The sequence below is a fragment of the Macadamia integrifolia genome, chromosome 8 (genome assembly GCF_013358625.1).
Source record: "Macadamia integrifolia cultivar HAES 741 chromosome 8, SCU_Mint_v3, whole genome shotgun sequence".
NCBI lineage: Eukaryota > Viridiplantae > Streptophyta > Magnoliopsida > Proteales > Proteaceae > Macadamia > Macadamia integrifolia.
This window is the reverse complement of record NC_056564.1, coordinates 26,760,561-26,774,913: the sequence shown is the minus strand read 5'-3', so window position 1 is coordinate 26,774,913 and position 14,353 is coordinate 26,760,561. Positions and strand designations below refer to the sequence as shown.

The following is a 14,353-nucleotide window of genomic DNA, read 5'->3' as shown; positions in this document are numbered from 1 at the left end:
CAAAATAAGAAAATTAATAAAAACTATTATCAAATCAATATTATCCTCGATCAATACCAATACAGATCACCTAATTTAGACGGTCAGATACCAATTATTTGATCCATGTTCTTTATTATTATTATTATTATTATTATTAGGTTTTGTATTACCGGAAGAAAGAGGTAAGGGGGGGTGTTTTCTTCTTATTGGAGATTTGCCGTTGCTGGGCATTGCTCTGGAGTGATAACGGGTGGTCATTGGACATTGGAATCATTGGATGCTTCAAGTTAACATAAGAATGGAAAGATTCAAGCCAGAGCAGAGGTCAAAGAAGAGCAAAAGCCATGGGAAACTGAAATAAACATCTGTCGACTATGGAGTGAACCAGATTTCAGTTTCATGTTGCATAATACTTCTGCCGAAATATGTATATATTTTTCATCTCTCTCTCTCCCCACAGTGAGAGGACTAGTGTTTATTCTTATAAAATTGAATATTCTAGTTCTGCTTGTAATGTACATAAGTGAATGAATACCTGCAAATGTAATTTCGTTAAGGAAGAAAAAAAAAAAATTAACGCAAATCGGACAAAAAATCACACTTATCGCCTTTTGTCAAGGCACCCACCCTCTCCTTTTCACTTTGATTATCTAAAATATTTTTATGCCACAAAAAATAGGAAAATCATGAGGAATACAACTAATACAAAGAATATCTTGATCATCAACCAGCGGTTGGATGAGATGCTGTTAAGATACTTGAGCAGTTGCCCCTGTGCCCCCTCCACATTTGCCAGTGTGTCATCCATGTTCTCATCGATCCTATCATTACACAGCAAAAAGAAAAAAAAAAAATCATCCTCGAGTACAGATTAGATTAGAGGTGATCAGAACACATTGAATTGATCAATTACATGTCAAAAGACATAGACTATATGCAATATAATGACAGAGGACGTATTCATTGTTGAAGCACATACGAAGTAAGCCACAATCCATCGACAGGTCCTACCTTGAGGGTTCTAAGTTTTTACCTCAAAATTTGATTGTAACCAGGTTCATAAACCTACAATCTCTAAGACTATTCACAAGCTCCATGACAATCTGGAAGAAGTGGTGTAAATCCTTTACTAGGTCAATCATGGAAAGTATTCTACACCATCTATACAGCACTCTAGCTAGTCCAGGGTAAAATTGTAGAAGAGGGGAGGGAGGGGCATTTCATGCAAAAAGTGAGGTGGGACGACTTGAACCGATAATCTGCACAATGATGGCTAGCGTGCTTACTGTCAAAGCCCACTGAAAGGTGAGTTTAGACTGCATGCACCCATGGGCTGATGGTTCTCGTCATGAAGGGCTTGCACATTCATTTGCACACATGTACACAAATACAAAAGATAAAACAACACCTGATGGCAAGTTCTCCTTGCTGAGAAACCATGGTAGCCAGTTGAGTGAAAATGTTGCTCAGCTCATGAATGGTTGACTCCACGTTTTGAAGGGCTTCTGCTCTGCTTTGCATGTAACTGTCTTGTAATGGAACCAACTGCTGATGTTGCTGCTGATGCTGCTGTTGTAGCAATGGTTGTGTATCCCCATCCACTGACTTCCTGGAAAGAAAAAAAGAGCAGCAAAAAAGTTTCAACATACCCAGGCTATTAGTCAAGAATCAGGACCTTTGTGTGTTTCTTGCAAGAAAGCACACAGAACATCCATTAGTTCATCATAAATGACAAAACAAAATGTGGATTTCCAAAGCATTGGTTCCCAATTTAGTCGATCTTTCTGCTGTACGACCAACAAATGACCCTAGTTTAATAGGACATCTGACATCAATATAACCAACAGCATCAACAATTTTCTATTACCTTGAAAACAATTGGGGTGAAGATGTTGACCCATTTGCCCAAGGAGGTGGTGTGGCGGTTGAGGCACTAGGACCCGGCTTGGAAGCCAATGGACGCTGCCGAACAAAAGGATTCGTAGAATCCCTAGAAGCAGTGGAAGAAAACAACTGCCTTCTATTCTCATGAACCTTCAAATTCTGCAAAAAGCACTAAACCTGTCAACAACAGTTTTCAAACAGCACCAGCTTTAATGCTCAAGAAAGAATCACATACAGCTGAATTTAAGATATTGAGAATCCAATCCACAGGGAATTGGTCAACTTTTACATTGAATCCAATTATTGGCAAAATGGAAATTGCATGGTTCCACAGACCATATCCAACTACAAAAATAGGAGTTGAAACTTCCAATGAAGAGTGGGAGCTATCTTGGTGACTGTATCTAAACTTCCAGCAAAGACTAAATCATATATCTTAATTCATGGGAGTTTCTCAAGATACAAACTTGGCCCGAAAGGAAAGCAGACGTAAGCTGACTAAAGTGTGCAGGAACAGAAGAATCCCCCTACCTCAGTCCGCATGGTAAGCACTTCTTTGAATTCTTTTGTAGTGCTCATCAACCGGGTTTTCAGGCCATCCACAACTGTGGTTGAGTGGCTTGTGGTGTCAGAAGAGATGTTCCCATTTTCATTTCGGGAGTTGCAGAGGAGCTGCAGATCTACTACGGCTGAGTTGAGTGCAGTAATATCCTGCTTGATAACTGCAGTAAGCTCTTGGATCTCCACAGTTGGATCATCAAAAACTGATGTCCTCTTTGCCACTACAGAGAAAGGAAATAGTTCAATATCTCACACACCATACAAGGCTATCAAATTTTCACAGTAACTCTTTTTAAGGCATAATTTATTGCACAAATACATAGAGATATCTGTAAGATGTACGTTTCTTGATAATAATTCCCTAGAACTTTCAGACAAAAGCATTGGTGGAGAATTCCACCCTTGGTATAAACAACATAAGCAAACCGCTAAATTTTCTGGAAGCAAAAAATGCATTAATTTCAACCAATGAATGACGCATTAAAATATGATCATATTCTGCTACATGAACGAGCAACCAAGACACTGTTTGATCCTTGATCCTAGAGAGAAAACAAGAATACCATAAACCGTCTCCTCATTCCAAAGTTTGACAATTGATCTCAGAAGAGCTTCAACATGAGCATCAATCGGTTAACTAGTTATATGATACCCAGTGACTCTCATTACTTGCAATCTGTTTCATCTAAACTAGACAAAGGTATAAACTGTGAAGTTTAACATATTCCTCCTCCCCTTTAATAAGAGTCATTATTTGGTGTATTATAGACAATATTGAGTAACATCAAAATATTTCCTTTTGTTAGTAACAGAGATTCAGTCAATAGAGAAAGAGCATAGTGTTGTCAGATCCATCAAAAGATTGGCTGACCTAGCGGTCCAGAATTTAGATGTTCAGCTAGGACACCGTAGAATGATGAAAGTAAGATAATCTCCACATACTCGATTGCAGAGACGACATACTCCTAGTGAAGTCTATGAGTCGGAAAACAAGGTGCCATGCAAATTCGCAAAAGAGATAGGAAGCAGTTGAAAGTGGCGCACTTGGTTATGATGCAAGCAATGAAATGATTACGCTAATTAAAGCTTAAATTCCCAAATGATTTTATTAATGTATTATGAGCCTTAGATTTAAGACTAGTTAGTAGGGTACAAACAAGCATTGGTCAAATAGAAGTAGACCAGCCTTAGGGCCGGGCAGACTGGTTGCCTAACACCTTCCCAGTCTGTCACTCAACACTTGCCCAGAATCCTGGAGCAAACCAATTTTATCCATTGAGTCATTAGTCTCCCACCCTCATTGGCGGAGACATGTATGTGCCCTAGTCTCCTAGTCCCTTTCTAGGTGGTGACTCCTTTTTATTCATATTATGTATCCCCCTCTTAGAATTTGAGGATCGGGGTACCTATCCATCATCTTAGGGTCAAACCCTATCGTATGTCTGCGCTATATTCGCAATCCAATACCTCTCCCACCCTATGTCGGTACGGGATGAGGGAGAGCAAAGGTCCATGGTATATGCACCCACTAAGCTAATAAAGGCCCCCAGGCCTTGACGGGTTTAGCATGGGCCTTTTCTCCTTCTATTGCGATATTGTTGAATCCGATTCGGTCAAGGATATTAGAAGTTTCTTCTTTAATCCCAATCAAATTCAAGGAGTTAACCACACCTTCCTTTGCCTCATTCCTAAAAACAGAGGAAGCCTCCATGTCTGATTTCAGACCCATTTACCTCTACAATATCTTGTACAAATTCATTTAAAAAATTCTTGCCAATCGTCTCCAGTTAGTGATTGACTCCCTCATTAGTCCTAACCAATTTCTTTCATAGTTGATTGAAGCATTGTTGAAAACACCATCCTCTGCCAAGAGAATGCCAGAGATTTTGACAAGAATGCCCACTCCCCCGCTGCCCTTCTCAAAATTGATAATCACAAGGCCTTTGACTTGATCAAATGGGCTTTCATCACCAAGAACCTTCTGAAGATGTCCTTTCCCCCTGTCTTTGTCAATTGGATCTATTCTTACATCTCTTCCCACCACTTCTCTGTCCTTTTTAACGTTAGCCCCGACTGGTTTCTTCAATTCTTCTGCCGCCAAAGTTGCCCCTTTCCTCCCTTTTGTTAACCCTCGCCCTCGAAGCTCTCTCCAGATCGATCCAATCCTCTGCTGCCCATCACCTCAGTTCCCCCAACCCTAAATGCAAAGCTCTTAAGCTTACCCACACTGTTTTTGCTGAACATCTCATAATTTTCTCCAAGGCTGACCCCCTCTTCCATCCTGACCATCATGTCCTCCCTCCATCTCTTTGAATCCCTCTTCGGCCTTCTCATCAACCTCCTCAAATCCCACCTCTTCGTTGGTGTTTCTGAAGCCTCCAAAGCTCATCTCCTCCAACTAACTGGCTTATCTCTTGGTTCCCTCCTGGTCAAATACTTAAGCCTGCCTCTCATCACTGCTAGATTAACCACTCATCATTGTTCCCTATGCTTGATAATTTTAGGAAAAGGCTCCAGCTCTAGAAAGGCAAGCTCCTTTCTTAAGTGGGTCGCCTGGTCCTTATCAAGTCTGTGCTTCAATCTTGTTACCTATACTTGACTAGTATTTTTTTTCAATTGCCCAAGTCTATCATTAAGGTTGTTGAATCCCTGGTGTGCTTTTCATTTAGAAAGATGTCGACACCCTGCTTTCTTCACCCCATCTGTTGGGCTTCCATTTGTCACCCCGAGTAGGAAGGAGGCCTAGGCTTGCGTGAAATCAAGGATGCTAACAATGTTGGCCTTCTCAAGCTCATCTGAAAAATTGTTTCCAAATAGAACATCTGGATCTCTTGGGTCTATTCCTCCCTCTTGACGAAAGATACTTTCTATACCACCTCCCTTTACCTCCATATCCTTTTAGGTTTGGCGTCAACTCATCAATTCCAGATCCTTAGCCCCTCACATGCCATTTCCTCCTCCATTGGAGATGGTTCATCTACCCTCCTCTAGCTTGATAACTGGCACCCCAGCTGGAGTTCCCCTTTTGGTTGTGGTTTCAGATCCACTTACACCTTCGGTTTGGCCAAGGTCCTCCTTGTGGCCTCCATCATCTCTAATAGTGCCTAGTCCCCTCCCCTAGCCCCTTCATCCATCTCCTTCCTCTTGTCCTCCCTTCTCCCTCTTCCCCCTGCTTCCTTTGCTTTTGTTGACAAGGTTATTTTGGTCCCACTCCCCCTCTGGCTGCTTTAGCTCCTTCTCTGCCTGGGATCCGATCTGCCTCAGAGGCCCTTTTGTCCTCTAGCACAAGATTATCTAGTTTGCTCGTCACATCCCTCACCATGCTTTCACCGTTTGGAAAGATCTCTTCAACTACCTCCCCACCCAATCCTTCCCCATTCACCATCACATTCAGTTCCCCCCTTATGCTGCCTCTGTTGGAATGGCATCGAAGATTCAAAGCATCTTTTCTTCAAATTCCCTTTCTCCTCCTCGGTCTGGAAAAGGGTCTTCTCCTCCTGGTGGCTTGCTAGAAGAGACCTCTCCCCCTACTAACTTGCCAGGAGAAGACCTCTCCCCCTTCAGAGAGAATGGACTTTGGTTGATATGACTTTTGCTAGCAACTATTTGTGATACTACAGGGAAGCTAGCCTTCGGTGCCACCATCAGCCACATCTGGATGGAGCGCAGCCTTCACAGATGGACTTCCAACTCGAAGTCTTTTGACTTGATTTGGAATGCCATCTTCTTTGATATTAGCTCTAAGTTGGCCACTTCATTGGCTCACCATCACTTGGTTTATGATTCCCCAAGGAACAAGCTCATTGTTGCGTTTTAAGCCTCCTCCCTCCCTTCCCCCCTAGGGGTTTCTTGTTGTTTTTCTCTATATTGTTTGCCCCCTCTTTGGGTCTTACATATTCCCCTCCCCATTGGTAATGAATTTATTATTCACCCAAAAAAAAAAAAAAAAACAGTTTATAACAATTAAAACCATGATGCTCCTTTGTGGCCATGGCGCGTCTTGTAAAATATGGAACAATATCAGCAAGCAGCAGCAGCAGCAGCAGCATCATCAATGGCTATACCTCAAATAACCTCAATATAGAAGGATCTAGAGCTCATCACAATCTAATGGGTCATCATCCTACCATGATTCATGGATTTTGTTCATGAAGGAGTTAGTCAGCAGCAGCAGCAACAATCTATGTGCATGAAGGAGTTGCTTGAGCCACAGAGAGGTTCATAACTATACATTGGCTGTAGATTAATGCTTGAATTTATGAGTTTATCTTTACTTATTGCAATTATCTCATTGAAGTAGGACATCCTATTTACTCATTCTCTTAAGATATTTTTTAGTTATACTAAGAAGTTTTCTATAAAAGACTACTAGGATCTGTTCGTGAGGATGTCATCATCTTTTAGTGATATTTACTATGGAATGTCAAGAAGTTGCTTTTTCTACAGAGGTAAGCCTCTTTGCAGTTTTTGGTTGTGATGCTCATAGTTCAATAACAGCTTCCAACCTTCAAATCTGGATCCACTTGCATAGTAGCTAGATGAATTCCCCATTATTGAGACCATTATTGTTAATTCTATTAATCAAAAGGAAAGAAAAACAAGTATTTCTACTAGTAGCTTTGTTTCAGCTCCAATGTAGACCTACATATGCCAATATAGCACCAGTCAACCATGTTGTATCTCATCATTACCTTACATATGACCATTTAAGTGTGTTGGTAGGAATTGTGGAGGAATCTCTTGTATTGTGGTAAAATTTCATTCTTAGAAAAATATGTTATATTCTTTAGTGATGTTGTGTCTGAATTTCCAATAACTTATACGAAGTTATTCTTTAAGCTGTTACTGCCTATCCTATACATAGTTTTCATGGACAGTCTAACAGGTCAGTTGGGACTGTTATTGTCCACTGTTAGGCCTGAGAAGCCCTACAAAGCTCTAGAACTGCTTTCCAATAAAAAAAGTAAGGGGAAAAAAAAGTTAATTTGTTCAACAAGCTGTCCAGTTGAAGAATCAACCACTGGACTAGGGATCATAGTCATTATGTGTAATGCGTAATATTTGATAGCATTTAGTGTAAATCAGTGTAGTCCTTCCTTGACATGAAACTTAGAACCTCTAACATGGGATTCAAACTTTTTTATGCAAGAAATCTTGTGAAGAACCTCTAACATGGCATTCAAACTTTTATGCAACAGATCTTGCAACTAAAGAACTAATTTGAAACCTCAAATATAATAATTACTCCAAACATGTGACAACTCAAATTACTTATAAATCATTCACACACAAATACTCAAAGGCTCGCAATAGATATTTGTTACACCAAGTACCAATTATGCAATAAAGCATATAGAAGGTGAACACCTACAACAATTAAACAATCGCATTCCAATCCCATAAAGTTTACAGAATAGGCGTTTCATGTGCTCTATTGTCACTCATCACAATTTAATATTTGCATAGCCTAATCAGAGCCCTCATATGGAATAAAAAGCAAAAACAGAAATAATAAAACCAGATCAAACTACAGAGATACACTTTTTTATATTATTCTCAAAGTAGGTCTCATTTATTGGTTGCAGGGGTGAACTAAGAATAAAAAAAAATATAGGAAATTCTACGCAATCACAGTTAGAAACTAATTGCTGAGAGAAATTTATCACGTACATTTTGCAAGCTTGGCGAGTTTCTGCGAAGTCTGATTAATCCCATATCCGATCTTCGAAGCCCTAATCTTAAACTCCGACTGGATGGAGGCCGCAGATCGCAATCGCTCTGGTTTGGAGCTACTGCTCTGTCCATTCGAAGTCGAAGAGAGCGACTTCTTTTGACTCTGCGCTACTGTGAGAAACTCTTGTGTTCGATCCCGATAAGAAGATTGCGCGGATTTCACAGGCATTTCGAAGAAATCCCTGTACTTTGTTCAAATCTCCTTCAAAACGAAACCAAATAACCAATACAAAAGAGCAATTCCAGAAAATTGGACTTTCAGAACAGCTACGAGATCGGATCGAAGAACGACGCCAATTGAAGACGAAAAGAAAACTTAGTCAAAAAAAATCAATATTGAAGATGGAAGGAAGTCCGAAGGAAGGAAGGAAAACCAAACAGCTGGACAAGAGAAACCCAATTCCGACCTTTACATTCTGAGCAGTATGATGCGATGAAGTAGGAATCAGTTTATTAAATTACAACTGAAATATAGACCGTTGGATATCAGTCAACATATGAACTTGTTGACCATACATTCATGCTGTCGGTGGTGTCAAACGCGTTGGGTAAAAGACGATAGACCTATAAGGGTTACCTCAGGATGCTCTCCAACGCTCCAACCGTTCTCCAATGGAAGTGTTTTTTTTTCTTATGGGGCAGCGCCGCCCCGGATGGGATTCCACTCCATGGAGTCGGGGATCAGAGGTTGATCCCATGGCTAAGGTGATTTCGAGACGCAAATCTAGGTCTAGGAGTGTCTGTCTGCTGGGTCAGTTTTTGGATTGAATTGGTTTTGCTATGGGAATACTGAAATTTAAACCGAATTAATAAGGTAATTCCGGTTTTGGTATGATTTTGGTTTCAATGCAGTTTGATTTCAGTTTGTATTCGATTTCTTATATTGGTTTGTAATCGGGTTGGTTTCGATTTTTTGTCCAGCTTGGTTTCAACTTTCCATACAAATATATACAAAACTATGCAAAATTTGATTTTTTTTTTTTTTTAATTTTGGACTATGTTCGGTTTCTTATCGGTTTGGTTTCAATTTTCGTTTTATTTGGTTTTGAGCCAATTTTGGTTTGGTTTCAGGTTCATCCGGTTTCCCTACGTGGTTTGATTTGGTTTTGGGGTTGCAATACTCCAAACCGAAACTAGCCCAATAAGACTTTGGTTCGGTTGATCAGGGCCATTATCGGTTCTATCTGGCCGATTTTACCAGTTCGATTTAGGGATTGACACCCCTACCTGGGTCTTTCCAACTATGGGATCACTCTCTAGTCTCTGGGCTTTATGCAGAGGAGCGGGATCCACATGGCCCTTGTGCACGCAATGGAGCGCACAAAAAAGTATTAGATCACAGGTCATTATTGAATTTTATGAGGGTGAAATGTTCATTTTACTAATTATATGTCTAAACGCAAGTGCCACACTTTCCCACAAAAATCATTTCCCTAAAATACACGAGCCATGCATGCCATAACAAAATACAATTATAAGCCCTTGTTAAAAACAACATTATTTCCAAGAGGAGGCTTGGCAAGCTTTGGAGAATTTCTTTCCAAGAGTGGATGGGCCAAATCTCTATTCTGAAAATGATTAACCACCAAAACAAATAGCATACCAGATACTTCTATCAACTCTTTAATTGGATTTCTTCTTCTCCCTTCTCTACCCACATGACAATAGCATAATCAAGCCATTTTAAGAAACCAAATCTCTATGACATATTTCACCAAATACTTGACGACCAGGACCAACATTCATGTACCAATTTGTTGCAAAAATACATAGCTTAATTACAAAATGAAGAAGAGAACAAACATGAGTGAAGAAGAAATTCTTCTCCTGAGGAAGAGAACCAACAGTTTAGTTACAAGCAAACCAAATGTAGCATCTTGTTGAGAAGGAAAGCCACGAACAGGTGAGAGTTGCGAAAAGTTTGAGAGTCGTGTGAGAGAGAGAGAGAGATTGTCTCACCATGCAAGCAAGGTGAGAGTCACGAGAGAGAGAGAGAGAGAGAGAGAGAGAGAGAGAGAGAGAGAGAGAGAGAGAGAGAGAGAGAGAGAGAGAAGGGTTTTATTTTTTCTTCCTATGTTGGTGGGAAAATAAAAAAGGAAAGTTTTAATGTATAAGTGAAATTTTTTTCACATGTAAAATATATTTTCCTTGCAATCATACATCTAAATTTATTTTTCCTATAAAAAAAATTCCACTTTACATCAAAAATTTACATTCCCCTTGCAACCATGGAAAGCCTTAAAAATTATTTTAAATTTTCCTTTCCACGTAACATTATCATAAATTCAATAGAACAAAATAGGCAGAATAAAAATGGGTCCGAATGAGCCCATGGGCTAAACCTCAAACCTACACATCAATTATTCGGTTCAGTTTAGAGAGTCTTGGTGTGATTTGGAATCAAACAAAGAATCACATTGTTTCTGTTAGTGTAATCAGAAATTCTACAATATGATAGTATCCAAATTTGGTTCGATTCAATTTTGGTTTTGAATTCCAGTTCATATGTTGGATTTGGAATCGAACTAAGAACCAAATCAATTCTAAAATCCAATACTCAAACTGAACCTAATAGAATTCAGCTCGATTCGATTTGGCTTATGCAGTTCAGTTCCAATTTTGATTTTGGTTCGAATTTGACAACTTTACTCAAAACCCTTCAATTGATTTATTTAGCCTTGGTAAATGCAATTATTAATGTAATTGATGGTACCCTTCTCTGTAGGTTGCAGGGGTCTAGGATGTGGTGGGGTAGTGGGTTAAGAGTCCAGATCCTCTACGACGATTGTAGAGGTCGGTGAGGGTCCGAACTGTCTGATGGACCTTGACACGCACCCCAACATATGGCCAGAGTCTATATGACAACTGGGTCCTTCATTGCTCTCTACGGCTACCTTAGAGGATTTGGGGGAGTGGGTTAAGGGGTTGGGTTGGGGTCAAATAAAATATATTTTTACAGTTTTTAATCATAGAATAAGTATTGAAAAATAATTAAAATTGCAATTTTTTTGAAATAAACTTTGTGAAAATAAAACTGTTGATGCATTGTTTTCATTTAGCTGATCGGTTATGGCCCAACCGCTAACTTATGGGAGTATTTACCCACACCTTTACTTCCCTGAATACTTTTGCCATGACCGCTGCAAACCTTGCAAGATCCCTCTCGCCTTCAATGCCAACAATTACCCTATAATATTATAATTCGTAGTGGAAAATAGAATTATAGATCAGTACTACAAAAGCCCATCTAATATAACAAGTATCCTTCTCAGAAGAGCCATCACATATGTAGGTACCATGGACCTCCGCCCCCGTCGTGGGATCGCGATATGGCGCATAGCGCGTGTACACACGCTAAGGTTCAACTCTAATGAGATGAGATAGAATCCCATGGTCATCAAATGCCAAGGGGGGATACACGTTATGGGTAAAAGGGAGTCGCCACCTAGAAAGGGTCTAGGACCCATAAATGTCTCCCCCAATCAAGGGAGAGAGACTAATGACTCTGATGGATAAGGCTGGTTTGCACCAAGATTCTGGACAAGTGTCAAGTGACAGACTGGGAAGGTGTTACGCACCCAGTCTGCCCGGCCTTAAGGCCGGTCTCTTTTTGTTTGACCAAAGTTTGTTTGTACCCTACTAACTAGTCTTAAATCTAGGTCACTGAAAACCCTAAACTAGGTATCTAAGCATGACATGTGAAAACCCTAAACCAAGTGTCTAAATTATGCTAGCTAGGTTATGATGCAAATAATGAAATGATTACGCTAATTAAATAAGCCTAAACGATTTAATCAATGAATTATGAGTCTTAGATTAAGCTAATGAAATAAACCTAGACCTAGGATTAGTTTAGCAACTTATGAAACCCTAAATTAAACTAATTCGATTAATTGAACATAACCTAGATGGATGATCAATGAATTTATGAAATCCTAAATTGAATTAATTAAAATGATTAAACCCAATCCCTAGTAATTTGTGAAATAAGTTATTGCAATCCTACTTAATCTAATTGGTAAAAAGATTTTTAAATTAAATGGGGCCGAATAAAATTAGAAAAGTTAAATGGGCTAATTACATTAAATGAATGCATTTTTACTAATCTACCTAATCTAGTATATGAGGATTAAACTAAACCTAAGGTTTAATTAAATTAATTATGAAACCTAATTGGACTAATTATGTCTACTTTAAGCTAATCCTAAGATGAGTTAAACATTTTTCAAAACCCTAGTTAATCTAATGAGAAGAGAATCTTTTAACTAATTAATCTAGTTAATTATTCTACATTAAATAACTAATTAGTTGATTGGTTAAAATAAACAAACCACTAGAGGGAAAAAGATTGGTAATTACACAAGTTTAATAAATTGAATTGAATGAAAAAATCAAATGCAATGATTTAAAAAGCTAAATTAACAAACCACAATTAAATAAACAACAGTTGAAATGACTAATTACATTAACTAAGTTACTTTAATTAATCTAAATTAGTACTACACAAATGCAAGTGAATGTTGGAGTACAAAAGATAGATAGTAGGAAAACCCAAATCCCCAATACGCACCTAATGCTACGAGCCGGTTTGAGGGGCCAACCACGCCCGTCCTAAACTAAACACGCCCTAAACTACGTCCCTTATATTATTAAGAGAGAAAAGAAAACAGAAAAAGAAAATCATTTGATTTTAGGACCCAAAATTAGGCAAATTTGAGATCCCTGGAAAGCTTTTAGAAAACAAAAGAAAATAAGAAAAAATGAACAACTTATCAAAATCATTTAATCCACAATGAACAATTAAGACTATAATGAAGAAAAACAAAAAAATGCAGAAGGATTGTTCTGCATTTTTCGGTTTAGAAAAGCAGAGAAGCGAGGAGACAAAAGAAAAAAAGGAGAAAGGGCTTTGGCCGAGATGAGGAAAATCGAGGGGGGGAAGGATTTTCTCCTAATAAGCTGAGGAGCATGCTTTTAGGGATTGAGAAGAAGAGGTGCAGGTTCGGTTGCAGCAGACTTTGGAGGAAGGAAGATGAGAGGAAGGAGAAGAAAAGAAGAAGGAGGTACAGGTTCGGTTGCTTCCAGTTACAGCGGCAGGGAAGGAAAAGAGAAAGAAAAAGAAGAAAAAAAGAAGGGGAAGTTGAGTATTCGGTTGCTGCCGGTTGGGTGTTGCAGCAGCAGGGAAGGAAAAGAGAAAGAAAAGAAGAGAAGAAGAAGAAGAAGAAAAAAAGAAAGAGGGGGGCTCGATTGCTGCTGGTTGGGTGTTGCAGCAGCAGGGAAGGAAAAGAGAAAGAAAAGAAGAGAAGAAGAAGAAGAAAAGAAGAAAGAGGGGGGGCTCGGTTGCTGCCAGTTATAGCAGCAGGGAAGGAAAAGAGAAGAAGAGAAGAAGAAGAAGAAAAAGAGAAGGAGGAGAAACAGGTTCGGTTGCTGCCGGTTAGGGGTTGCAGCAGTAGGGAAGGAAAAGAGAAGAAGAGAAGAAGAAGAAGAAAAAGGAGGAGGAGTTAGTGCGGCTGCAGTTCTGCTATAGGGAAAAGAAGAAATAAAGGAAGAAAAGATGGGGAAGAAATTAGGGCTTGAGATCCTAATCTAAGGGTCTAGATCAAAAGAACAAAAAGTAACTTAAAAAACTAAACCAGATCAAAGGTAAACATAAAAAAACAATTAAACTTAATTAATCTAAAAAATCAATTACCTAAATACCTTTAATTGGACCGAAATAAATCAATTCATATCTAACGAACCGTATTGAACCCAAATGAGACTAATTAAACATAATTAATCTAAACAAATAAATTAGGAATTAATTTATTACATTAGATAAGCTAGTTCTAAACTGCAATTAGGAGAAGAAAAATACCTTAAGCCGGCTTTAATCAAGGAACAAGGGGAGATAACCCTTATGCTTTGAGCCCCCAAATCGAACCGAACCGGATAAGATCTCCCGGCTCAATGAAGGATTAATGTATTAAACTTTTAAACTTGGAGAATGTTTGATTTTAGAGGGAAGAAGTTAGCCAAAAACCTTAATGGGGCCATCCTCTCTCCCAAATTCTCAAATTTTCTCCTCCTCCTTGGAAGAGGGGAAGGGCTATTTTTATAGCCCTGGGACTTGGGACAATTTTCTCAAATTTTCGATGTGGGACTAAAACTAGAGAAGATTGTCCAAAAAGCCTTGCTTTTGGACAAAGGGGTT

At 39.1% G+C, this 14,353-nt stretch overlaps 1 protein-coding gene across 1 annotated transcript; it reads right to left on the bottom strand.

Annotated features, from left to right (window-relative positions):
• Positions 1-506: 506 nt before the first annotated feature.
• LOC122085658 (syntaxin-32-like) lies at positions 507-8,589 on the bottom strand. The gene is made up of 5 exons (XM_042654151.1): positions 8,098-8,589; positions 2,398-2,648; positions 1,850-2,025; positions 1,391-1,591; positions 507-803 (listed from the first exon to the last, which is right to left on the bottom strand). The coding sequence occupies exons 1-5, from the start codon at positions 8,327-8,329 to the stop codon at positions 644-646; spliced, it is 1,020 nt and encodes a 339-aa protein (XP_042510085.1). The 5' UTR covers positions 8,330-8,589; the 3' UTR covers positions 507-643.
• Positions 8,590-14,353: the final 5,764 nt, after the last annotated feature.